This window comes from Lissotriton helveticus, chromosome 8 (assembly GCF_964261635.1).
Source record: "Lissotriton helveticus chromosome 8, aLisHel1.1, whole genome shotgun sequence".
In the NCBI taxonomy this organism is placed as follows: domain Eukaryota; kingdom Metazoa; phylum Chordata; class Amphibia; order Caudata; family Salamandridae; genus Lissotriton; species Lissotriton helveticus.
The window spans coordinates 6,693,412-6,718,348 of record NC_136069.1 but is presented as its reverse complement, the minus strand read 5'-3'; the positions used below and the strand labels follow the sequence as shown (position 1 = coordinate 6,718,348).

Genomic DNA, 24,937 nt, shown 5'->3' with positions numbered 1-24,937 from the left:
AATCCACTGTCTACAATACGACGTAATACCCAGGAAAGCACGCACTTCTCTCTGAGTAGTTGGCACACTCATTTTTGCAATCGCGTGGATTCGTTCTGGGGTCAATCTTCTTCCCTCCTTCGATAAGAGATGACCTAAGTAGGTCACTTCTTGTCGACAATACTGCAGCTTCGAAAGAGACACTTTATGATGGAAGTCAGACAAATGACGCAACAACGACAAGGTGGCTTCTTTACAAATCTCTTCATTGTCAGCAGCAACTAACAAATCGTCGACATACTGAACAAGAGCAGCACCCTCAGGTAAGACAATCGTATCAAGCTGTGTTTTCAAAGCCTGAATATAGATTGATGGACTCTCACAATAGCCTTGAGGAGCACGCTTAAACCGGAAGCTTCGACCTCCTAAAGAGAAGCCGAAAATATCTCTACTCTCCTCGGCAATCGGGATGCTGAAGAAAGCATTCTTCAAATCAATCACCAAAAACCAAGGGGCTGAAGCTGGAATCATGGTCAGTAAGGCAGTAATATCTGGAACAACAGGAAATTGCGGAACTACAATCTTATTCACCTCGCGAAGATTGATCACGAACCTATATACAAGCGGTTGTGAAGAATCAGTACGTTTTAGAACAGGCAAAACCGGACTATTGCACACAATACCTCTCGTTTCTTCAATCACATCTTTCTCAATCAGTTCATAAATGATCGCTAGCAACGCTCTTTCACCATCACTAGAGATCCTATATTGGGGAATACGTGGCATTCGAACATTTGCCTTCAGCGTCACAACATATGGCGTTATCTCCAAAAAACCCACATCATTAGGACCAGTAGCCCAAAGAATATCAGGAAGAGAAGACAATTCGGGCGGGAGTCGGTCTTTCGACAAATACATCGGAGAGATCACTCTCTTACCAATGTAAGTTGTACTCCCGAAGGAGAACATTGTAGTGTTGCATACAATTTTTTCAATAGATCCAATCCCAACAAATTCTCACCACAACCTGTCGTCAAAATAAGGGGTGCTTTCAATTCACAAGGTCCAACAGAAAGAGACAAAGGACTAGAAATCGGGTTTCTAACTGGGGCACCAGAAAAACCTACTGAAACATTCGTCAAGCCAGACAAAGGTGCGCCAGGGAGTCTAGAGTGCATAATAGAACTCTTCGCAGCACCAGTATCCAACAGAAAAGGCTCTGACACACCTGATGTAATCACTTCAACATAAGGTCCACTCTGATCTACTGGAACTGAAACAACTCCCTCTCTTTGTCTATGGCTGTCCTAGCAATCATTACCGTCCATATTCTCACCTTCGACATAGTAGTCGTCAGCATAGTACTGAGTCGTCCTACCAGACGCACCATTTTGCTGATCAATTCAATTCATTGAATTTTGTGGAGGAAAGGAACGCGCATTCTGGGGGAACACACCACGTCCCCTACCTCTAGAAGTTTGCTGAACACCTCGACCTCCCACACCAGAGACACCATTCGCGCGCTGTAACAGAACCGGGCAACTATTTTTAAAATGGCCCTCTTCTTTACAATATGCACACTGATTAGGGCCCACAGGAAAACGCGGTTGAGGAGGCTCAAACCTTTGCGAGTTTCTCTGAAACTGCTGAGGCTGCTGATAATCACGTTGGCTACTACGAGGCGGATACGCTTGCTGCAAAAGAACCTTTGTTTTCAACTCTTTAGTCTTTTTGTCTGCTCTATCCTTCTCATCCTTATCCCTATTTTCGTAGTACTGTGCAGTAGCCAATATCTGTGCTGATGAGGAAACAGCCCAAGAACTCTCGGAATTCTTCAACTTGGTACATAACTCGGGAAGCAAATTATGCACAAACTTATCAGCAAACAACCGTTGACCACCTTCCGTACTCATGTCTTGACCACTATGGTCAATGAACGTCTCTTCAAACCTAGTGAAGAAATCAGATACACTTTCATCTTTCTTCTGTTTACACGCAGACAATTTATCCCAATTTACGCGCATGGCCGGCATTAAAGTCTTCATGTAAGTAACGATCTTGCCAGGAAGTTCTGCTACTAAAGGCTCAGGTTTAGCACCACCAACTTGTCGGCCATCTGCAGCACCAATATTAACCCAGGTATCACCTAACTCCTGTGCATGATCCGTGTGACGAATCAATCCCCATAAAGACTATGGAACCACATTTCCAAACAACATGCCTATATCAGCTAGATTCATAATACATGAGTCTGCAGTCTGTGATAATTCCTTATAATATCCTGCAGGATTTTTACGGGGGTCAGGCAAAGTCTGCTTAAGAGCCAAAACTTCAGCTCGCTTCCACGGAACATGTACCCAAACACGTTGAAAATGGGCTGGTGCAGCTACAATACCAGCATTAACATTGGCCTGAACGGCCTCTTTCCACACCGGAGGAACCTCTCTCATTGGATATTGTCGTACTTTCCTCCTAACAGAAAGATCAGGCTCAAACAACGGCTGAGAAGGAGACTCGCTCCTAAACGACAACAATGTCGCAACTGCTCTCTCAACATCGAGACCCACTATAGTTCCCTTCGCAAACTCGGACTGTACACGGAACAACTCAGACGGAGTCTGTCCCAAATCACCATCTTCCCATTCTTCACGAAGGAAAGTACACATTTCATCAAAAACATACCTCTGCTTCGGTGCTTCCCATTGACGGAAGACATCCATAACAGACTCTAAATCATATCTTGCAGGATCAGTAACCCATTTACGCGCCAAACGATCTAATACTGTCCTTTCCGTGGGACCAGGTATTTGGCTACGCAACTGCTTATGCTCTGAAACGGGGGTCGTGCTCGATGACCCAAAGAAAGGAGACAAAAGACTAGTAACAGTATCCTTCATTCTCTGTCGAACAGAAGGAGAAGTTGACAGGACAGGAGATAAAGCGGACTGAGAGGAAGCTAATGTAGGAGCAGTAGCAGAGGAGGCAGCGAGAACAGGCGAAAAAGTCGTAGAAATTAAAGACGGAGCAGGTAACAAGGTCGGCGGCCCTTGAGAAGGCTGCGCCAGAGGAATAGGAGCCAACTGAAGAGGAGCTGGCGGCTGTGCAATAACAGGAGGTAAGGCAACCGGAGGTTGCGCAACTAAAGGTTGCGGAGGTGCTGTAGCACTCGGTACATAAGGGGGTGGCGACCTCAACAAATGGGACATCAAAGGATCCTTTTCAAGTTCCTTTGTTGCATCTTGCTGATGAGGTGGCAAAGCTGGATAACACTTATCAATCGCCATTTTATGTTGCCTGTGCAACTGCTCACTCGCTTCTTCTTCTTCGTTATCTTTAAACTGTATAGCAGCCTGCATTATCGAAATACCCTTCTCTCTTTTATTTCTCTTCGCTAATTTAATTTCCTTCTGTTTGGCTTCCTTTCGCCAGAGGCGGAAAGAGTCAAACATCGCCGGCCGGGCTTTCTTCTTGAAGAGTTTAACTTCTAAATTATCTAAAATCTCTGTGTCATAACTACCATAGTGGGGCCACTTAAGGACACCGTCCTTTCTAATGTAGCGAATCCACACTTCATTATACGTGATGGGGCCCACGCCATGTTTCAAATAGAGCTCATAGGTTGGAGTTCCAATCGGAGGAACCGGACACGAATCCTCCAATCGGGAATCCCTATTACAACCACAACAGAATAACTTTCCAAGTCTGCTAAGACCAGGCATCTTCGCTCACTAGTCTAGCTTCAAACTTCAAGGGGATATCAAATACGATAGTCTCGTGAATACACGAGTCCCTCGGCTTTGGTGCTTACAAGTCCCAAATCAAAGATCCCAAGGGATACCCAAAAACTAAGGACTGGGAGACGCTCCACTCATACTTAACTGAAGTATCGATGACGTCGCCAGAAGACCCGTCTATCGTCTCGCTTTACAAATCGTCAAGGGTCCAAGACAGGGCGACAGTCAGGGCAGCAGTCCTTCGTAGCCGTCGGAAAGCGGGGAACCTCGCAGCAAAGACTTTTGGACCACGACGACATACAGGGATCGATGAAGTGGCAGGCCTTCCTCCAGAATTTTCACACGAAGCTCCTCACGATCCTCAGGCTTGGACCGGTACCGCTGAAGTCCCCCACGTTGGGCGCCAATTGAAGAACCGGGTTTTAGAACCCAGCGGCGCCAGGGGAAACGCCCAAAGTCTCCGGGTCCACCTGTCTTAGAATACAGAGGCACGGGGTACTTCTTGGTGACGTCAAAGATCAAATTTATTAGCTGCAGCCAGTAACAGAGATCCTAGAAGTACAACACGGTGTATGTTCTCAGGAGACTGCTCAACTTTACAAAGCAAGCCATCCCTTTTTATACAAAAAATTGTGCTTAAGGCAAACATTCCTTATTTACAGTTTGACCACTCACATGTTTCCACGACAAAAGCAGGAGCATGATGACAAGCCCATTTGTCAGTTTGTCCAGCCCAAAATCAATCATTGGTTAAACTTAACATTTTTCATCAGACAGGTCGATTGGACCCATAATAAAAACGGGCACCTACCCATCGTAAATAGGCCATAAAGAAGGAACAGAAACAGATGAGAAGCAAGATAGAAAGGTGTGCGCGTGTACCATAAACTCAGCAATGTCCTGCTCCTTGATCTCGATCAGCTAAAGGGCAAGAACTGGTTTGGCAAGGTCAGCTTCAGGCAGCAGGGTCAGTTCATTTCAGGTCAAACAGGAGTCAGCACAAACTCAAGCTAAGGTGCACGTGTCCCAGAGACTTGTTCAGCCACAGTCATAGGCCTATGTGAGGGCAACCATAAAATGGCTGCCATGCACAAAATGGAACCCAAGGGTTTCAGAACGAAATCGTCAAATACACAGTGAATCCATCAATGTAACATGACGGAAGCACTCCTGCTTGCTGAGCTCACTGTTTACGGTTCATTGTTACCAAATTCGTAACAGAACTACGACCATTATGACCCAGGGTCAGAAATCACGGAACCTCAGAACGTTTGGGGAGGTCCAGGTTGAGTCTGGCTGCAGCTTTCAATATGGTTTGGTCTTCTGAGGAGCAGGGTGGAGACGCCGGCGTAGAGGCATTGCCGTAGTCGATGCAGCTGGTGACGAGGACCTGCATGACGGTCTTTCTGGTGTTTGTTTGGGATCCATATGACGATTTTGCAGAGCATGCGGATGTGTGGAAACAGGAGGAGATGACTGCATTGACTTGTCGTTTCACAGTCAGTTGGCTGTCGAGGATGATGCTGAGGTTGCGTGCGTGGTAGGTGAGTGTGGATGTAGGTCCGAGTTCTACAAGCCACCACCGTGTGAAGGAGTTTTTCCTGAAGGTCAGAACTTTGAGAAGTTGGTTTTGGCATTGGAGGGGTCCTCGGTGAGCAAGAGGATACGTTGAGTATCATCTGCATAGGAGGTTACGTTGAGTCTGGGATCTGACACTGTCTGCGAGGGGGTCATGTAGGTGTTGAACAGGGTGGGGCTGAGGGATGATTCTTATGTGTTACCACATATGATGTCTTTGGGTGCGGAGGTGAAGAGAGGCATTCGGATGCTCTGTGTGTGTCCTGTAAGGAAGGAGGTGATTCACTTTAGGGCATTTTGCAGTATGCCTATGTTGTGGAGTCTGTTGATGAAGGTGTTGTGGGAGACTGTGTCGAATGCAGCGGTGAGGTCAAGGAGGATCAGGGCCACAGTTTCTCCACGGTCGAGGGGTGTTCTGATGTTGTCTGGGACAGTAATCACGATGGTCTCAGTAATGAGGTTGACGCGAAATCCTGATTGTGACTAATCCAGTAGGTGGTTTTGTTCCAGGAATTCAGTGAGCTGCTAATTGATTTCTTTCTCAAGTACTTTGGGTGGGTAGGCGCACAGGGAAATCAGTGGTAATTTTTTAGATCTCTGTGGTCGGGGGACATTTTTTTAAGAGGGGTCTGACGTCTGTGTATTTCCATCTGTCCTGTAAAATTGCTGTGGAGATGGAGGTGTTGAGGATGCAGGTGAGTTGCGTGGTGATTGTGTTTGTTGCGAGGTTGTAGAGGGAGTTGGGGCAGGGGTCGGTGGGCGCCTCGGAGTGGAAGGAAGACATGATGGCTGAGGAGGTCAGCGCAATGAGAGGAGACCAGGTGGTAATGGTTTGGCTAATGATAGTTGGTTGGTAGAGGTTATTGGGGTTGAGGGTGGCAGGTTAGAGGTTGAAGTTGTTGTAGATGTAGGTGATCTTGCTGTGGAAGTAGTCGGAGAAGGTGGCGCAGAGTTCTTGTGAGGGGTGACTGGTGTTCTCTATGGCTGTCAGGTTGGAGAATTCTTTGACTATTTTGAAGAGTTCCTTTGTGTTGTTGTCCGTGGAGTCGATGCGGGTGGTGTTGGCTGCTTTCTTGGCTTCTTTGATGTGCTTGCGATAGTTGCTGAGGGTTGTTTTGTGAGCTGTTCTTGGTGGTGTGTCATCTATTCGCAAGTTGGTGGCAGTTGCACCTGGTGGTCCTGAGTTCTGGGGTGCATCAGCTGGCCTGTTTGGAGGACTGTTGGGTTTGTATGTTTCAGAGGGGTGGCTTTGTCCGCACTGGTGGTGATCCAAGTGGTAAAGTTCTGGACGGTCTGGTCGCAGTCTGTTGAGGCCTCGGGTTGGGAGATGGTGAGGGCCTGTGACCATTGAGTTTTGGTGAACTTGCTGTGTGGGAAAACTGACACCTGGTGATGGTGTGCTGGGCATCGGTGATGGTGAAGTGCACGATGGTGTGGTCAGTCCATGTCAGTTCTGTGGTGTGGCTGAATTTGATTCTTTCACGGGAGGTGAAAATGGGGTCAAGTGTGTGTCCAGCTATGTGCGTGGGTTCTGGGACCAGTTAGGTGAGGTTGATGTTGTTCAGGTTCTATATGAGGGCGATGGAGTTGGCGTAGTTGGGGTCGTCAATGTGGAAGTTGAGGTCTCCGAGTAAGATGTAGTGGCGTGAGTCAATTGCTAGTTCGGCGATTAGGTTGGGGATAGCATCACAGAAGGGTGCTTTGGACCTTGGGTGTCTGTATGCAAGGGTGCCTCTTATCGTGGTCTTCTCGTTGGTAGAAGGAAGTTGAGGTGTTCCATGAGTGGCGTGGGGTCATCGTTGGTGATGGTGCATCTGATGGTTTCCTTGAAGATGATGGTGATGCCACCGCCTTGTTTGTTGGTGCGGTCTCGGTGTATCATCTTGTAGCCTTCGGGAGTGCTGGTGGTGATGTCGGTGTTCGGGGCAATAGAGCGATTGTGGGGTGTTCTTGATCTTGTGGGCAGCAGTGGTGTGGGATCTTTCGTAGGTTGTGTCGCAGGAGAAGTGGCAGTGTCGGCAGGTGAAGGGTCCTTTGGTGGATCGTGGACATGTGGAGATGAAGCTGTTGTTTCGGTGTTGGGAGTCCAGGTTCAGGAGTTCCTTGGCGGTGTACCGTCGGGTGGCTTGGGAAAGGGTCCTGACGCTGGGCACTCTCCAACCGGCGGTGTGTTCTGTTGGCAGTGCGCCAGCTGCGGGCCTCCATTAGTGGTCCTCATAGGTGGTCCTAGGGGCCTTGCTGGGACCTGGAACGGGCATCACAGTGACAGTAAACAGTGCAAGGACAGGGTCAGCACAAGGGAAGGGACGCAGCGCAGGGAGAACAGGCAGCACAGGGACAACAAGCAGCACAGGGACAGCAGGCAGCACAGGGACAACAGGCAGCACAGGGACAACAGGCAGCACAGGGACAGCAGGCAGCACAGGGAGAGGGATGAAAGCACAGGGACAGCAGGCAGCACAAGGACAGCAGGCAGCGCTGGGACAGCAGGCAGCACAGGGAGAGCAGGCAGCACAGGGACAGCAGGCAGCACAGGGACAGCAGGCAGCACAGGGAAAGGGATGACAGCACAGGGACAGCAGGCAGCGCTGGGACAGCAGGCAGCACAGGGACAACAAGCAGCACAGGGACAGCAGGCAGCACAGGGACAACAGGCAGCACAGGGACAACAGGCAGCACAGGGACAGCAGGCAGCACAGGGAGAGGGATGAAAGCACAGGGACAGCAGGCAGCACAAGGACAGCAGGCAGCGCTGGGACAGCAGGCAGCACAGGGAGAGCAGGCAGCACAGGGACAGCAGGCAGCACAGGGACAGCAGGCAGCACAGGGAAAGGGATGACAGCACAGGGACAGCAGGCAGCGCTGGGACAGCAGGCAGCACAGGGACAACAAGCAGCACAAGGACAGCAGGCAGCGCTGGGACAGCAGGCAGCACAGGGAGAGCAGGCAGCACAGGGACAGCAGGCAGCACAGGGACAGCAGGCAGCACAGGGAAAGGGATGACAGCACAGGGACAGCAGGCAGCACAGGGAGAGCAGGCAGCACAGGGACAGCAGGCAGCACAGGGAAAGGGATGACAGCACAGGGACAGCAGGCAGCACAGGGACAGCAGGCAGTACAGGGAGAGCAGGCAGCACAGGTACAGCAGACAGCACAAGGACAGGGACAGCAGGCAGCGCAAGGAAAGAGACAGCAGGCAGCGCAAGGAAAGAGACAGCAGGCAGCACAAGGAAAGAGACAGCAGGCAGCACAAGGAAAGAGACAGCAGGCAGCACAAGGACAGGGACAGATAGGGACAGCAGGCAGCGCAGGTAAAGGGATGACAGCACAGGGACAGCAGGCAGCGCAGGGAAAGGGACAGCGCAGGGACAGCAGGCAGCGCAGGGAAAGGGATGACAGCACAGGGACAGCAGGCAGTGCAAGGAAACGGACAGCGCAGGGACAGCAGGCAGCACAGGGAAAGGGATGACAGCACAGGGACAGCAGGCAGCGCAGGGACGGCAGGCAGCGCAGGGACAGCAGGCAGCGCAGGGACAGCAGGCAGCGCAGGGACAGCAGGCAGCGCAGGGACAGCAGGCAGTGCAGGCACAGCAGGCAGTGCAAGGATAGGGACAGCGCAGGGACAGCAGACATCACAGGGACCGCAGGCAGTGCAGGGACAGCAGGCATTGCAGGGACAGCAGGCATTGCAGGGACAGCAGGCAATACAGGGACAGCAGGCAGTGCAGGGACAGCAGGCAGTGCAGGGGCAGCAGACATGACAGGGACAGCAGTCAGTGCAAGGAAATGGACAACTCGGGGACAGCAGGCAGCAAAGGTACAGCAGGCAGCACAGGGGCAGCAGGCAGCAAAGGGACAGCAGGCAGCGCAGGGACAACAGGCAGCGCTGGGACCGCAGACAATGCAGGGACAGCAGGCATTACAGGGACGGAAAGCAATGCAGGTACAGCAGACGGCACAAGGACAGGGACAGCAGGCAGCGCAAGGAAAGGGACAGACAATACAAGGACAGGGACAGCAGAGCAGGCAGCACAAGGACAGAGACTGCAGGCAGCGCAAAAAAAGAAACCGCGCAGGGACCGCAGGCAGCGCAGGGACAGCAGGCAGCGCAGGGACAGCAGGCAGCGCTGGGACAGCTAGCAGCGCTGGGACCGCAGGCAGCGCTGGGACCGCAGTCAGTGCAGGGACAGCAGGCAGCGCTGGGACAGCTAGCAGCGCTGGGACAGCTAGCAGCGCTGGGACAGCTAGCAGCGCTGGGACCGCAGGCAGTGCAGGGACAGCAGGCAGCGCGGGGACAGCAGACAGCGCTGGGACCGCAGGCAGCGCTGGGACAGCTAGCAGCGCTGGGACCGCAGGCAGCGCTGGGACCGCAGGCAGCGCGGGGACAGCAGGCAGCGCGGGGACAGCAGGCAGCGCGGGGACAGCAGGCAGCGCGGGGACAGCAGACAGCGCTGGGACAGCAGGCAGCGCAGGGACAGCAGGCAGCACGGGGACAGCAGACAGCGCTGCGACCGCAGGCAGTGCAGGGACAGCAGGCAGCGCAAGCAAAGGGACAGACAATACAAGGACAGGGACAGCAGAGCAGGCAGCACAAGGACAGAGACTGCAGGCAGCGCAAAAAAAGAAACAGCGCAAGGACAGTAGGCAGCGCAGGGACAGCAGGCAGCACAGGGACAACAGGCAGCGCAGGGACAGCAGGCAGCGCAGGGACAGCAGGCAGCAGAGGGACAGCAGGCAGCGCAGGTACAGCAGGCAGCGCTGGGACAGCTAGCAGCGCTGGGACCGCAGGCAGCGCAGGGACAGCAGGCAGCGCTGGGACAGCAGGCAGCGCTGGGACAGCTAGCAGCGCTGGGACCGCAGGCAGCGCAGGGACAGCAGGCAGCGCTGGGACAGCTAGCAGCGCTGGGACCGCAGGCAGCGCAGGGACAGCAGGCAGCGCTGGGAAAGGGACGGCATTGCAGGGACCGCAGGCAGCGCAGGGACAGCAGGCAGTGCAGGGGCAGCAGGCAGCGCTGGGACAGCTAGCAGCGCTGGGACCGCAGGCAGCGCAGGGACAGCAGGCAGCGCTGGGACAGCTAGCAGCGCTGGGACCGCAGGCAGCGCAGGGACAGCAGGCAGCGCTGGGACAGCTAGCAGCGCAGGGACAGCAGGCAGCGCTGGGACCGCAGGCAGTGCAGGGACAGCAGGCAGCGCGGGGACAGCAGACAGCGCTGGGACCGCAGGCAGCGCAGGGACAGCAGGCAGCGCTGGGACCGCAGGCAGCGCAGGGACAGCAGGCAGCGCTGGGACAGCTAGCAGCGCTGGGACCGCAGGCAGTGCAGGGACAGCAGGCAGCGCAGGGAGAGCAGGCAGCGCTGGGACAGCTAGCAGCGCAGGGACAGCAGGCAGCGCTGGGACCGCAGGCAGCGCAGGGACAGCAGGCAGCGCAGGGACAGCAGGCAGCGCGGGGACAGCAGGCAGCGCTGGGACAGCTGGCAGCGCTGGGACCGCAGGCAGTGCAGGGACAGCAGGCAGCGCGGGGACAGCAGACAGCGCTGGGACCGCAGGCAGCGCAGGGACAGCAGGCAGCGCTGGGACAGCTAGCAGCGCTGGGACCGCAGGCAGCGCTGGGACCGCAGGCAGCGCAGGGACAGCAGGCAGCGCAGGGACAGCAGGCAGCGCAGGGACAGCTAGCAGCGCTGGGACCGCAGGCAGCGCAGGGACAGCAGGCAGCGCTGGGACAGCTAGCAGCGCTGGGACCGCAGGCAGTGCAGGGACAGCAGGCAGCGCGGGGACAGCAGACAGCGCTGGGACCGCAGGCAGCGCAGGGACAGCAGGCAGCGCTGGGACAGCTAGCAGCGCTGGGACCGCAGGCAGCGCAGGGACAGCAGGCAGCGCTGGGACAGCTAGCAGCGCTGGGACCGCAGGCAGTGCAGGGACAGCAGGCAGGACAGGGACAGCAGGCAGCGCAGGGAGAGCAGGCAGCGCTGGGACAGCTAGCAGCGCTGGGACCGCAGGCAGCGCAGGGACAGCAGGCAACGCTGGGACCGTAGGCAGCACAGGGACAGCAGGCAGCGCAGGGAGAGCAGGCAGCGCTGGGACAGCTAGCAGCGCTGGGACCGCAGTCAGCGCAGGGACAGCAGGCAGCGCTGGGACAGCTAGCAGCGCTGGGACCACAGGCAGCACAGGGACAGCAGGCAGCGCTGGGACCGCAGGCAGCGCAGGGACAGCAGGCAGCGCTGGGACCGCAGGCAGCACAGGGACAGCAGGCAGCGCAGGGACAGCAGGCAGCGCAGGGAGAGCAGGCAGCGCGGGGACAGCAGACAGCGCTGGGACAGCAGGCAGCGCAGGGAGAGCAGGCAGCACAGGGACAGCAGGCAGCGCTGGGACCGCAGGCAGCGCAGGGACAGCAGGCAGCGCTGGGACAGCAGGCAGCGCTGGGACCGCAGGCAGCACAGGGACAGCAGGCAGCGCAGGGAGAGCAGGCAGCGCTGGGACCGCAGGCAGCGCTGGGACCGCAGGCAGCGCTGGGACCGCAGGCAGCGCAGGGACAGCAGGCAGCGCTGGGACCGCAGGCAGCGCAGGGACAGCAGGCAGCGCTGGGACCGCAGGCAGCGCAGGGAGAGCAGGCAGCGCTGGGACAGCTAGCAGCGCTGGGACCGCAGGCAGTGCAGGGACAGCAGGCAGCGCTGGGACAGCTAGCAGCGCTGGGACCGCAGGCAGCGCAGGGACAGCAGGCAGCGCTGGGAAAGGGACGGCATTGCAGGGACCGCAGGCAGCGCAGGGACAGCAGGCAGTGCAGGGGCAGCAGGCAGCGCTGGGACAGCTAGCAGCGCTGGGACCGCAGGCAGTGCAGGGACAGCAGGCAGCGCTGGGACAGCTAGCAGCGCTGGGACCGCAGGCAGTGCAGGGACAGCAGGCAGCGCTGGGACAGCTAGCAGCGCTGGGACCACAGGCAGTGCAGGGACAGCAGGCAGGACAGGGACAGCAGGCAGCGCAGGGAGAGCAGGCAGCGCTGGGACAGCTAGCATCGCTGGGACCGCAGGCAGCGCAGGGACAGCAGGCAGCGCGGGAACCGCAGGCAGCGCAGGGACAGCAGGCAGCGCTGGGACAGCTAGCAGCGCTGGGACCGCAGGCAGTGCAGGGACAGCAGGCAGCGCTGGGACCGCAGGCAGCGCTGGGACAGCAGGCAGCACTGGGACCGCAGGCAGCGCAGGGACAGCAGGCAGCGCTGGGACCGCAGGCAGCGCAGGGACAGCAGGCAGCGCTGGGACCGCAGGCAGCGCAGGGAGAGCAGGCAGCGCTGGGACAGCTAGCAGCGCTGGGACCGCAGGCAGTGCAGGGACAGCAGGCAGTGCAGGGACAGCAGGCAGCGCTGGGACAGCTAGCAGCGCTGGGACCGCAGGCAGCCCAGGGACAGCAGGCAGCGCTGGGAAAGGGACGGCATTGCAGGGACCGCAGGCAGCGCAGGGACAGCAGGCAGTGCAGGGGCAGCAGGCAGCGCTGGGACAGCTAGCAGCGCTGGGACCGCAGGCAGTGCAGGGACAGCAGGCAGCGCTGGGACCGCAGGCAGCGCTGGGACAGCTAGCAGCGCTGGGACCGCAGGCAGTGCAGGGACAGCAGGCAGCGCAGGGACAGCTAGCAGCGCTGGGACAACAGGCAGCAGAGGGACAGCAGGCAGCGCTGGGACAGCTAGCAGCGCTGGGACCGCAGGCAGCGCAGGGACAGCAGGCAGCGCGGGGACAGCAGGCAGCGCAGGGACAGCTAGCAGCGCTGGGACCGCAGGCAGTGCAGGGACAGCAGGCAGCGCTGGGACAGCTAGCAGTGCAGGGACAGCAGGCAGTGCAAGGAAAGGGACAGCACAGGGGCAGCAGTCAGTGCAGGGAAAGGGACAGCAGGCAGGACAGGCACAGCAGACAGCGCAGGGACAGCAGAGAGCACCGGGATAGCAGGCAGCGCAGGGATAGCAGGCAGTGCAGGGAAAGGGACGGCAGTGCAGGGACAGCAGGCAGCACAGGGATAGCAGGCAGAGCAGGAACACGGGTGCGTTAAGTTGGGGTTTGGGCAAAAGAGGGGTGGCCCATGCTCTCCCAGCCTCTGACTGGCACGGACTGCCTTGCCCTTGCCCTTGCCTCGCCTGCACGCCACCCATGAATCAGGAGGTGCCGGGGTCTTAAATTCCCACTGGGAGGCATGAAAATCTGCGGAACCAGCTGGCGCCGCCTCCATGGCTGCTGGGAAACAAAGTCCTGGTTTTGTCGGGTGGCGGGAGGGGGTATGAGGTGGCAGAAGCAGGAGGAAAGACAGCCTCCTGGAGGGAAGCAGAGAGCTATCCACGGGTCCAGGGCAGAAGTCTGAGGTGCATGTGGAATCACTTTTAAGGACGGTTCCCCTCACACTCCATAGGTGTCATGCTTCATCATAGGGGTGCCTCCTCGCGTAAAGAACCTGGTCTCTACACGGGCTACAACCCCCTCGCTGAGAGGGAGGAGCACAGGGATGTTTTATGTTTGGAAGGAGGCTTAGTCTAAAACCCAATTTGTGAGCTTGGTGTGCTCAGTGTGAAGTGCAGTGCCAAGGTGAAAGTGGTTAAAACTGGCTACAAGGTTAGCTATGTGGCAAGCTTTATTCAGCTACCTTGTGACAGGATTAAAAACAAATAGCTAGTAATGCAGCTGCCCTCATTAGAGACAACTGTATTAGTGTATGATCAACATGTTTCGGCCTTTGGACCTGTCAAAGTGTTGTGGCCTTCATCAGGATCAACATACTGCTTCTGCAACAAGTGAAATACATGCACCTATGATGTGTGCAAAATAACGACGGTGTAATATACTGAACCAGTGGTTCTGTAGTTGAGTAGGTTCACCGTTGAAACCCACAGAGGTCAGACAATTCGCCGCAAATTCGAACAAAATCGTTTTCCAGTTCTGTGAGATTAACCACGGAAAGCACAGGGTGGTAAAAGATGCACAGTAACAAAAGATTACAGGAAAACACAGGAGCCAATGAGTCACTGGTTAGACATTGACTTACAGGGAGAAAGGGTTTGAAACTTTAGGAGCGTTATCCTGTAGAGCTGCCTCAGTACCTGGTTGGCTTTCAGACTGCTGATCCCATATTGCTAGCAGCAGTTGGCATGTGAGCAGTGAGCAGGGTAACCGGGAAGGGGAAGTAGTGTTCACATGGGGCTTAGAAGAAAGAGGACCAAGCTCTACTGCAGCAGTCAAAGAGAATCCAAACATTCAGTGAGACCTGGTGGATGTTGGAACTTTGGGGATAAAGCCCACCAGCTTTGGGATATTTGAACACAACAAGTGGCCATACTTTCTCCGGCCCCTGGGAGGCAGACCAGGAAGTGGTTTGTAGGTTTTACTGCCTCTGTCTAGTACTAGCAGCCCAGGACACCTAGAGGAGCATAGGCTACGGAAGAAAAGGTGCCATAAGTGGGGGACATTGTATTGTACCCCACAGCCTGACTCTCCAGGCAGAGGTGGGTGGGGTGGCTGTACGAGATGATCTGGACATGGCTTACCTTCTGGAGAATCATCTCACGGTGTTGGAGTACTGCTCATAAACATCCGGCAGGAGCTATCACAAGGAGAGACGCCTGAGACCGAGGTCCTGTAAGTAGAACAATGACGGGCTGCTGGCCAGACCTTCTACAGCAGGGTCAGTGAAGACATGTAAAGCGTCCTTCCCTTTCCCTTTTTTCCCCTCTAGGTGACCTTAAGTTGGACCGTGAGAACCCCTCCAAGTACATCCTTAGGGGAGAGTATGTAGCCTGATGGCTAGAGCGGTTGACCTCAAAAGTTGAGGAACCGGTTTTGAATCTCAGCAAGGGACGCTCAACATACTGTGGTTCTGGGCAAATCGCTTAATTTCCCTGTGCCTAACAAAATGAATGCGTCCGTCTCTAGCACAACTTGTGCTCATGTAAAGCACTTTGATGGCTTTGGGTCAAGTGTGCGCTTTATAAAACTCTGAAAAAACAAAAAAAAACACACCAGACACGGGGCCAGATTTAGATCTTGGTGGACCGGTTACTCTATCACAACAGTAACGGATATCCCGCCAGCCCAAATATAAATCCCATAGGAGACAATGGGATTTATATTTCTGTAGACTGGATATCCGTCGCCATTGTGATGGAGTAACCCGTCCGCCGAGATCTAAAGCAGTCCCTAGGATACAATAGCATTTACATTTCAGAGGACGGGATATCTGTCACCGTTGTGATGGAGTAACCCCTCCGATGAGATCTAAATCACGTCCAAGGATACAATAGCATTTACATTTCAGAGGACGGGATATCCGTCGCCGTTGTGATGGAGTAACCCCTCCGATGAGATCTAAATCAGGCACTAGGATACAATAGCATTTATATTTCGGAGGACGGGATATCCGTCACCGTTGTGATGGAGTAACCCGTCTGCCGAGATCTAAATCAGGCCCTAGGATACAATAGCATTTATATTTCAGAGGACGGGATATCCGTCACCGTTGTGATGGAGTAACCCATCCGCCGAGATCTAAATCACGTCCAAGGATACAATAGCATTTACATTTCAGAGGACGGGCTATCCGTCGCCGTTGTGATGGAGTAACCCCTCCGATGAGATCTAAATCAGGCACTAGGATACAATAGCATTTATATTTCGGAGGACGGGATATCCGTCACCGTTGTGATGGAGTAACCCGTCTGCCGAGATCTAAATCAGGCCCTAGGATACAATAGCATTTATATTTCAGAGGACGGGATATCCGTCACTGCTGTATGGAGTAACCCGTCGGCCGAGATCTAAATCAGGCCCTGGGATACAATAGCATTTATATTTCAGAGGACGGGATATCCGTCACCGTTGTGATGGAGTAACCCGTCTGCCGAGATCTAAATCAGGCCCTAGGATACAATAGCATTTATATTTCAGAGGACGGGATATCCGTCACCGCTGTATGGAGTAACCCGTCGGCCGAGATCTAAATCAGGCCCTGGGATACAATAGCATTTATATTTCAGAGGACGGGATATCCATCGCCGTTGTGATGGAGTAACCCCTCCGATGAGATCTAAATCAGCCCAAGGTCCTTTTCTGAAGAGCTCAGAGAGAGGGTCCTGCTCTCGTTGGGCTATGCGCGATGGGCCAGGCTCAGTTCCAATGTGAAGCTTCTGGACGCCTCAGAATAGCACACGACGAAGGGTCGCTTTACCGAAAGCCCCAGAATCTCCAGCCTGGAGCTCGGCAGGTGGTGATAGTCGCCAGCTTTGCACGAACCGCCTGCTGCACCACGTGTAGCACATGAGGCTCCTTCGGTGGGCATCAAGGTATCATGACGGCCAAGGAGACGATTTAACTTCACTTCTGTCGCCCTGGATGAGAAGCGGTTCGACAGCCATGCCAGAAATATCACATGAACCCTTGGAGAATACCAACTCTGGGAGATTATCGTTGCAAGTAAGTAAGCGTTAGTTATGCATCTGTCTCGTTGTTCTTTATTTTATATATGTAACCAGCCGCTATATATGAGGAAATAGGAGATCTCCACCATCCTTGGTCTGCGAGGTACATGGCCAGACATATGAGGAGAGCTGGTCAGCATTGCCATTAGTCGACAATCGAGACAAGACCCATGGTGACAACAGGGAATCTATCACTATAGATCATTTCTAATGGTGGTAAACCTGGACTCCATGGACTGTCCATTCTGCTCTACTCTATTCTATTCTATTCTATTCTATTCTGTTCTATTCTATACAGCATTTATAGAGCGCATAGCTACCCGTAGGCTGTGCTTGAGGCACTTGCAAAGGAAGAAACCATACAAAAAATGTTAGATTTGACTCAGTTATATCTTATTCACTGCTCTGATCTTTACTTTTCTCACAGATTGATGAGCTGGGGAATCCCAAAACTAAGAAGACCAAAGAGGCGCCCCTGTACTATGAGGTAAGACATCACAGTCTTGTTTCCTCACCTCTCGCCACCGATTCTCGTCAATTTTAGTTGCTACAGGGTACTGTGGCAGACTACTGTTTGTTTCTCTTAACTATTTCTCTTCACTGTTTCACTACTTTTTGTGATGTGACAGGAGTGTCTGTAGTCATTGTTAGTTGACCTTCATTGTTTGGCAATCTCCACTCCTCACCTCTTTCACTTGACGGTTTCTCCTCAGTGTTCATTTTCACGGTGTCTCTTCACATTTCCAATTCACTGTGAGCTGTGGTGGCAGTCTCCTTTCCTCGCCTCTCTCTGTTTTACTATTACTCTTCAGCTGTTTTGCTTTACTGTTTCTATTCTCTATCTGGTATGGTGGCAGTCTCTTCTCTGCACTTCTTTCTCTTCACTGTTCATCTCTTCACTGTTGTCTTTACTGTTTCTATTCTCTATCTGGTATGGTGGCAGTCTCTTTCCAGCACTTCTTTCTCTTCACTGTTCATCTCTTCACTGTTGTCTTTACTGTTTCTATTCTCTATCTGGTATGGTGGCAGTCTCTTCTCTGCACTTCTTTCTCTTCACTGTTCATCCCTTCACTGTTGTCTTTATTGTTTCTATTCTCTATCTGGTATGGTGGCAGTCTCTTCTCTGCACTTCCTTCTCTTCACTGTTCATCCCTTCACTGTTGTCTTTATTGTTTCTATTCTCTATCTGGTATGGTGGCAGTCTCTTCCCAGCACTTCTTTCTCTTCACTGTTCATCCCTTCACTGTTGTCTTTACTGTTTCTATTCTCTATCTGGTATGGTGGCAGTCTCTTCCCAGCACTTCTTTCTCTTCACTGTTCATCCCTTCACTGTTGTCTTTATTGTTTCTATTCTCTATCTGGTATGGTGGCAGTCTCTTCCCAGCACTTCTTTCTCTTCACTGTTCATCTCTTCACTGTTGTCTTTACTGTTTCTATTCTCTATCTGGTATGGTGGCAGTCTCCTTTCTGCACTTCTTTCTCTTCACTGTACATCTTCACTGTTGTCTTTGCTGTTTCAATTCTCTATCTGGTATGGTGGCAGTCTCTTCTCTGCACTTCTTTCTCTTCACTGTTCACCCCTTCACTGTTGTCTTTATTGTTTCTATTCTCTATCTGGTATGGTGGCAGTCTCTTCTCTGCACTTCTTTCTCTTCACTGTTCATCTTCACTGTTGTCTTTATTGTTTCTATTCTCTATCTTGTATGGTGGCAGTCTCTTCTCTGCACTTCTTTCTCTTCACTGTTCATCCCTTCACTGTTGTCTTTATTGTTTCTATTCTCTATGTGGTATGGTGGCAGTCTCTTCTCTGCACTTCTTTCTCTTCACTGTTCATCTTCACTGTTGTCTTTGCTGTTTCTATTCTCTATCTGGTATGGTGGCAGTCTCTTCTCTGCACTTCTTTCTCTTCACTGTTCATCTCTTCACTGTTGTCTTTACTGTTTCTATTCTCTATCTGGTATGGTGGCAGTCTCTTCCCAGCACTTCTTTCTCTTCACTGTACATCTTCACTGTTGTCTTTACTGTTTCTATTCTCTATCTGGTATGGTGGCAGTCTCTTCACTTCACTTCTATCTCTTCACTGTTCATTCCTTCACTGTTGTCTTTATTGTTTCTATTCTCTATCTGGTATGGTGGCAGTCTCTTCTCTGCACTTCTTTCTCTTCACTGTTCATCTTCACTGTTGTCTTTGCTGTTTCTATTCTCTATCTGGTATGGTGGCAGTCTCCTTTCTGCACTTCTTTCTCTTCACTGTTCATCTTCACTGTTGTCTTTGCTGTTTCTATTCTCTATCTGGTATGGTGGCAGTCTCTTCTCTGCACTTCTTTCTCTTCACTGTTCATCCCTTCACTGTTGTCTTTACTGTTTCTATTCTCTATCTGGTATGGTGGCAGTCTCTTCTCTGCACTTCTTTCTCTTCACTGTTCATCCCTTCACTGTTGTCTTTATTGTTTCTATTCTCTATCTTGTATGGTGGCAGTCTCTTCTCTACACTTCTTTCTCTTCACTGTTCACCCCTTCACTGTTGTCTTTATTGTTTCTATTCTCTATCTGGTATGGTGGCAGTCTCTTTCCAGCACTTCTTTCTCTTCACTGTTCATCCCTTCACTGTTGTCTTTATTGTTTCTATTCTCTATCTGGTATGGTGGCAGTCTCTTCCCAGCACTTCTTTCTCTTCACTGTTCATCTCTTCACTGTTGTCTTTACTGTTTCTATTCTCTATCTGGTATGGTGGCAGTCTCTTCTCTGCACTTCTTTCTCTTCACTGTTCATCTCTTCACTGTTGTCTTTACTGTTTCTATTCTCTATGAGGTATGGTAGCAGTCTCTTCACTTCACTTATTTCTCTTCACTGTACCTGAGCAGGATCCCAGGCTGGGACTAGGGGTACCTGAGCAGGATCCCAGACTGAGACTAGGAGGTACCTGAGCAGGATCCCAGACTGAGACTAGGGGTACCTGAGCAGGATCCCACGCTGGGACTAGGGGTACCTGAGCAGGATCCCAGGCTGGGACTAGGGGTACCTGAGCAGGATCCCAGGCTGACACTAGGGGTACCTGAGCAGGATCCCAGGCTGGGACTAGGGGTACCTGAGCAGGATCCCAGGCTGGGACTAGGGGTACCTGAGCAGGATCCCAGGCTGGGACTAGGGGTACCTGAGCAGGATCTCAGACTGAGACTAGGGGTACCTGAGCAGGATCCCAGGCTGGGACTAGGGGTACCTGAGCAGGATCCCAGGCTGAGACTAAGGGTACCTGAGCAGGATCCCAGGCTGAGACTAAGGGGTACCTGAGCAGGATCCCAGGCTGGGACTAGGGGTACCTGAGCAGGATCCCAGACTGAGACTAGGGGTACCTGAGCAGGATCCCAGACTGAGACTAGGGGTACCTGAGCAGGATCCCAGGCTGGGACTAGGGGCACCTGAACAGGATCCCAGGCTGGGACTAGGGGTACCTGAGCAGGATCCCAGGCTGGGACTAGGGGTACCTGAGCAGGATCCCAGGCTGGGACTAGGGGTACCTGAGCAGGATCCCAGGCTGGGACTAGGAGGTACCTGAGCAGGATCCCAGGCTGGGACTAGGGGTACCTGAGCAGGATCCCAGGCTGAGACTAGGGGTACCTGAGCAGGATCCCAGGCTGAGACTAGGGGTACCTGAGCAGGATCCCAGACTGGGACTAGGGGGTACCTGAGCAGGATCCCAGGCTGGGACTAGGGGTACCTGAGCAGGATCCCAGGCTGGGACTAGGGGTACCTGAGCAGGATCCCAGGCTGAGACTAGGGGTACCTGAGCAGGATCTCAGGCTGGGACTAGGGGTACCTGAGCAGGATCCCAGGCTGGGACTAGGGGTACCTGAGCAGGATCCCAGGCTGAGACTAGGGGGTACCTGAGCAGGATCCCAGGCTGGGACTAGGGGTACCTGAGCAGGATCCCAGGCTGGGACTAGGGGTACCTGAGCAGGATCCCAGGCTGAGACTAGGGGTACCTGAGCAGGATCCCAGGCTGGGACTTGGGGTACCTGAGCAGAATCCCAGGCTGAGACTAGGGGTACCTGAGCAGGATCCCAGGCTGGGACTAGGGGTACCTGAGCAGGATCCCAGGCTGGGACTAGAGGTACCTGAGCAGGATCCCAGGCTGGGACTAGGGGTACCTGAGCAGGATCCCAGGCTGACACTAGGGGTACCTGAGCAGGATCCCAGACTGAGACTAGGAGGTACCTGAGCAGGATCCCAGGCTGGGACTAGGGGTACCTGAGCAGGATCCCAGGCTGGGACTAGGGGCACCTGAACAGGATCCCAGGCTGGGACTAGGGGTACCTGAGCAGGATCCCAGGCTGGGACTAGGGGTACCTGCGCAGGATCCCAGGCTGGGACTAGGGGTACCTGAGCAGGATCCCAGGCTGAGACTAGGGGTACCTGAGCAGGATCCTAGGCTGGGACTAGGGGTACCTGCGCAGGATCCCAGGCTGGGACTAGGGGTACCTGAGCAGGATCCCAGACTGAGACTAGGGGTACCTGAGCAGGATCCCAGGCTGGGACTAGGGGCACCTGAACAGGATCCCAGGCTGGGACTAGGGGCACCTGAACAGGATCCCAGGCTGGGACTAGGGGTACCTGAGCAGGATCCCAGGCTGGGACTAGGGGTACCTGAGCAGGATCCCAGGCTGGGACTAGGGGTACCTGAGCAGGATCCCAGGCTGACACTAGGGGTACCTGAGCAGGATCCCAGGCTGGGACTAGGGGTACCTGAGCAGGATCTGAGACTGAGACTAGGAGGTACCTGAGCAGGATCCCAGGCTGGGACTAGGGGTACCTGAGCAGGATCCCAGGCTGAGACTAGGGGTACCTGAGCAGGATCCCAGACTGAGACTAGGGGTACCTGAGCAGGATCCCAGGCTGAGACTAGGGGCACCTGAGCAGGATCCCTGGCTGGGACTAGGGGTACCTGAGCAGGATCCCAGGCTGGGACTAGGGGTACCTGAGCAGGATCCCAGGCTGGGACTAGGGGTACCTGAGCAGGATCCCAGTCTGGGACTAGGGGTACCTGAGCAGGATCCCAGTCTGGGACTAGGGGTACCTGAGCAGGATCCCAGGCTGGGACTAGGGGTACCTGAGCAGGATCCCAGACTGAGACTCCCCACTCTTGTCAGGAGACCAGAGGCTCAGCACAGCTCTGCCCAAGTCTGTTGACTAAACACTGCTCCCTGCTCCAGGGTTTTATTGTGTGCAGATGTTACAGAGTCATTTAGCATCTCTGACAGTCTCCTAATTGCCGCCTTCATGCTCCAAGGCCTCCCCTCTGAGCACTTCAGAGCCCTGGGCTGACACGCCTCAGCAGCCCCGGGGTGGGGGGGGATGCTGTGCTCTTCATACAGAAATCAAGTTAATTGCAGCACATTGGCACAGGCCCCTGTGCAGCACACTGCTGGGGTGGGTCCTGTATGGATGAGGCTGGGTCAGAGCTGGAAGGGGCCCCCACATCTGCCTGCCATCCTCTGCAGCTCCAGTGACGTGAAAGGGGGATTATTATTCAAGAAAACAGCTGTTCTGAGACCAGAAGAGGACATGCTGAGGCTTTACTGCTTGCAGGAGTATGACCTTGTTTTACCTCTTTGTACCAGTGGCGGAGCAAGGATGCCAAGGGCCTTAATGCAAGTAAAGAAGATGGGGCCCCAACCCTGTTAAATTCAAAACCACTATATTTGAGGTGCAGGCACCTGGTAGCTGTAGCACAGAGCAGACAGGCTTACGTCAGGTCAATGTGTTTGTTTACATAACGTATGTATGCAGCACCAAACCAGAAATAAAGTAAAAGAACCAAAGAATAAAACTCACAAACTGAATTAGAAAATTAGGGTAAAATGTTACCAAAACTACAAAAATACAGTAAGGAGAACCGGAAATGTACAGTTTTAAAGCTTCATTCAAAAATAGCACCAAAAAGCACTAAGCGCCTGTTAGAAATGGGATTTCTGGTTGGCTAAGGCTTGCGCCAAAGCCAGGCAGAAACCACCATTCCTAAGTCAGGGTAAGGAAGTCACCCGCCAATACAAACCCTGCTCACCCTCTTGGTAGCTTGGCGCGAGCAGTCAGGTTTATCTCAGAGGCGATGTGTAAAGCATTTGCACACGCACCCACCAGCAACAACATCCCAGGCCCCCCACAAAAGGAACTCCACACAAGGTATATGTAAAAATAGCCTTTGTATTGCAAAACACTAGATATAAACACACACTTTACAATGTGCCAACAGTCACGGGCAGAATTTACAGGGGATTATGTACAGGACAGGGCCACAGGCACCACTGTCAGTAATATGCACTTAGTAGAACTAGCACTTAGAACATATAACAATCAGAAGCTTCACACATGATGCATAGAACATTCAGAGGTGTAGGAAAGACACATGATGTATAAACATACATTCAGCGGTGTAAGGAACAAGGCACATGACGCATCAAAACACATTCAGAGGTGCAGGAGAAACACGTGATGCATAAACACACATTCAGAGGTGTATGGAACAAGGCACATGATGCATCAAAACACATTCAGAGGTGCAGAACACAGGGTGCATCAAAACACATTCAGAGGTGCAGCACAGAACAATTCGCAGAAATTACATTAGCACAGAACTTACATCAAAGTCCAGGTTGCGCCACTGCGCCAAAACCTAAACGTAGCAGCTGCCCACTACTTGCTGGGAAGCTGAGGACAGGGACAGGGCCTAAATGCTGCAGCTGGCACTAAGTACTGCGCAGCTGGGGAAGGCCAGGGTAGGGGCGAAGGAGTGCGACTCACTCCTGAGTCCAGAGAACACATGTCTCTAGGAAGGAAAACCTAAGCGGTGCAGCTGCCCACTACTTGCTGGGCAGCTGGAAAGGATCTGTGTTGGACCTGGCCCTCTTGGCAGGGTCACCCCTAAACTTTTTTGCCTTCCTCCAATACTCTCTCTGACCTGTTTTTGTTGGTTTGTTGGACCTGGCCCTCTTGGCAGGGTCACCCCTAAACTTTTTTGCCTTCCTCCAATACTCTCACTGACCTGTTTTTGTTGGTTTAATGACTCTGGGCACTTTACCACTGCTGACCAGTGCTAAAGTGCATATGCTCTCCCTTTGTAAAGTGTACATGTGATTGATGTCCATGATTGGTTCATTGGATTTACTGTTAGTCCCCAGTAAAGTGCACCAGGAGTGCCAGGGCTTGTGAATGCCAATACTGCTAGTGGGCCTGCAGCGCTGGTTGCGCCACCCACAGAAGCAGCCTTTTAAAATGTGTCTAGGGTCTGCCACTGCAGAACCTGCGTGCAGTCTGGTACTGTCATGCTGGCTGGGCAAGTGCACACACTTGCCAGCCCCTAAACCTTCCCTTAACTTCATATTAGTCACCCCTATGGTAGGCCCAAGGGCAGGGTGCATTGTAAGTGTAAGGTAGGACATGCCCTGATGTGTGTGGCATGTCCTAATAGTGAATTACTGGCAAATTCGTTTTTCACTATTGTAAGGCTACCTGCTCCCTTTAGGCCAGATCGGCTGCTGGAATTATTACACTCTATAATCCCAGCAGGCTCAGGGAACATGGTAGAAATTAATGTTTAGTATGCCTGAACTCAGAATAATAAAATACTTCTTTTAGTAAAGTTTATTTTAATATCCTGTGTTTGCAAATGCTACTTTTAGAAAGATAGCATTTGCTTGCCTAACCATTTCAGCCCGCCTCTGCTTTGTGTGTATCTGACTGTCTGAGTTGTATGAGTGACAGGGCTGGGAGGTGACAGGTGGTGAATGGCAGGATGACACATTAGTGGGAGGTGGGAGTTTCCCTGAACTATGCATCAGGCTGTGCTCTGCCACCACAATGCTGGCTCCGCCCCCCTGGGGAGCGACTGATGACTCAGCCTGCACCTGGCCTAGGAAGGACCGAAGCTTGTCAACAAAGTGCTCCTGGCTGCCCCTGTCCACACAATGCTGGCTCCGCCCCCCTGGGGAGCGGCTGATGTGCCTGTCCTCACACTGAATGCAGAAGCCAGAAGTACCCACCACAAGTGCTCAGGGGCTGGGAGCAGTTATGCAAAGGCCCCCCTGGACTGTAAGAACAAAAGAAACTGGGTATAAAAGTAGGAGCCCTGCTCCTTGTAAATTAGAATCCTGTTTTACCACGAAGGACCTCTGCCCGACTAGAAGGAGAAGAGACGCTGGGAGGACTGGCC

The 24,937-nt window shown here is 53.4% G+C and overlaps 1 protein-coding gene across 5 annotated transcripts in view; it reads left to right on the top strand.

Annotated features, from left to right (window-relative positions):
* Positions 1-24,937, top strand: part of SPAG17 (sperm associated antigen 17) — a 1,244,773-nt gene that overhangs the window by 230,855 nt on the left and 988,981 nt on the right. For all 5 annotated transcript variants that reach the window (XM_078656351.1, XM_078656349.1, XM_078656348.1 and 2 more), the window contains exon 3: positions 17,159-17,218. In XM_078656351.1, the coding sequence (XP_078512477.1) occupies positions 17,159-17,218 (60 nt within the window). The remainder of the gene's footprint in view (positions 1-17,158; positions 17,219-24,937) is intronic.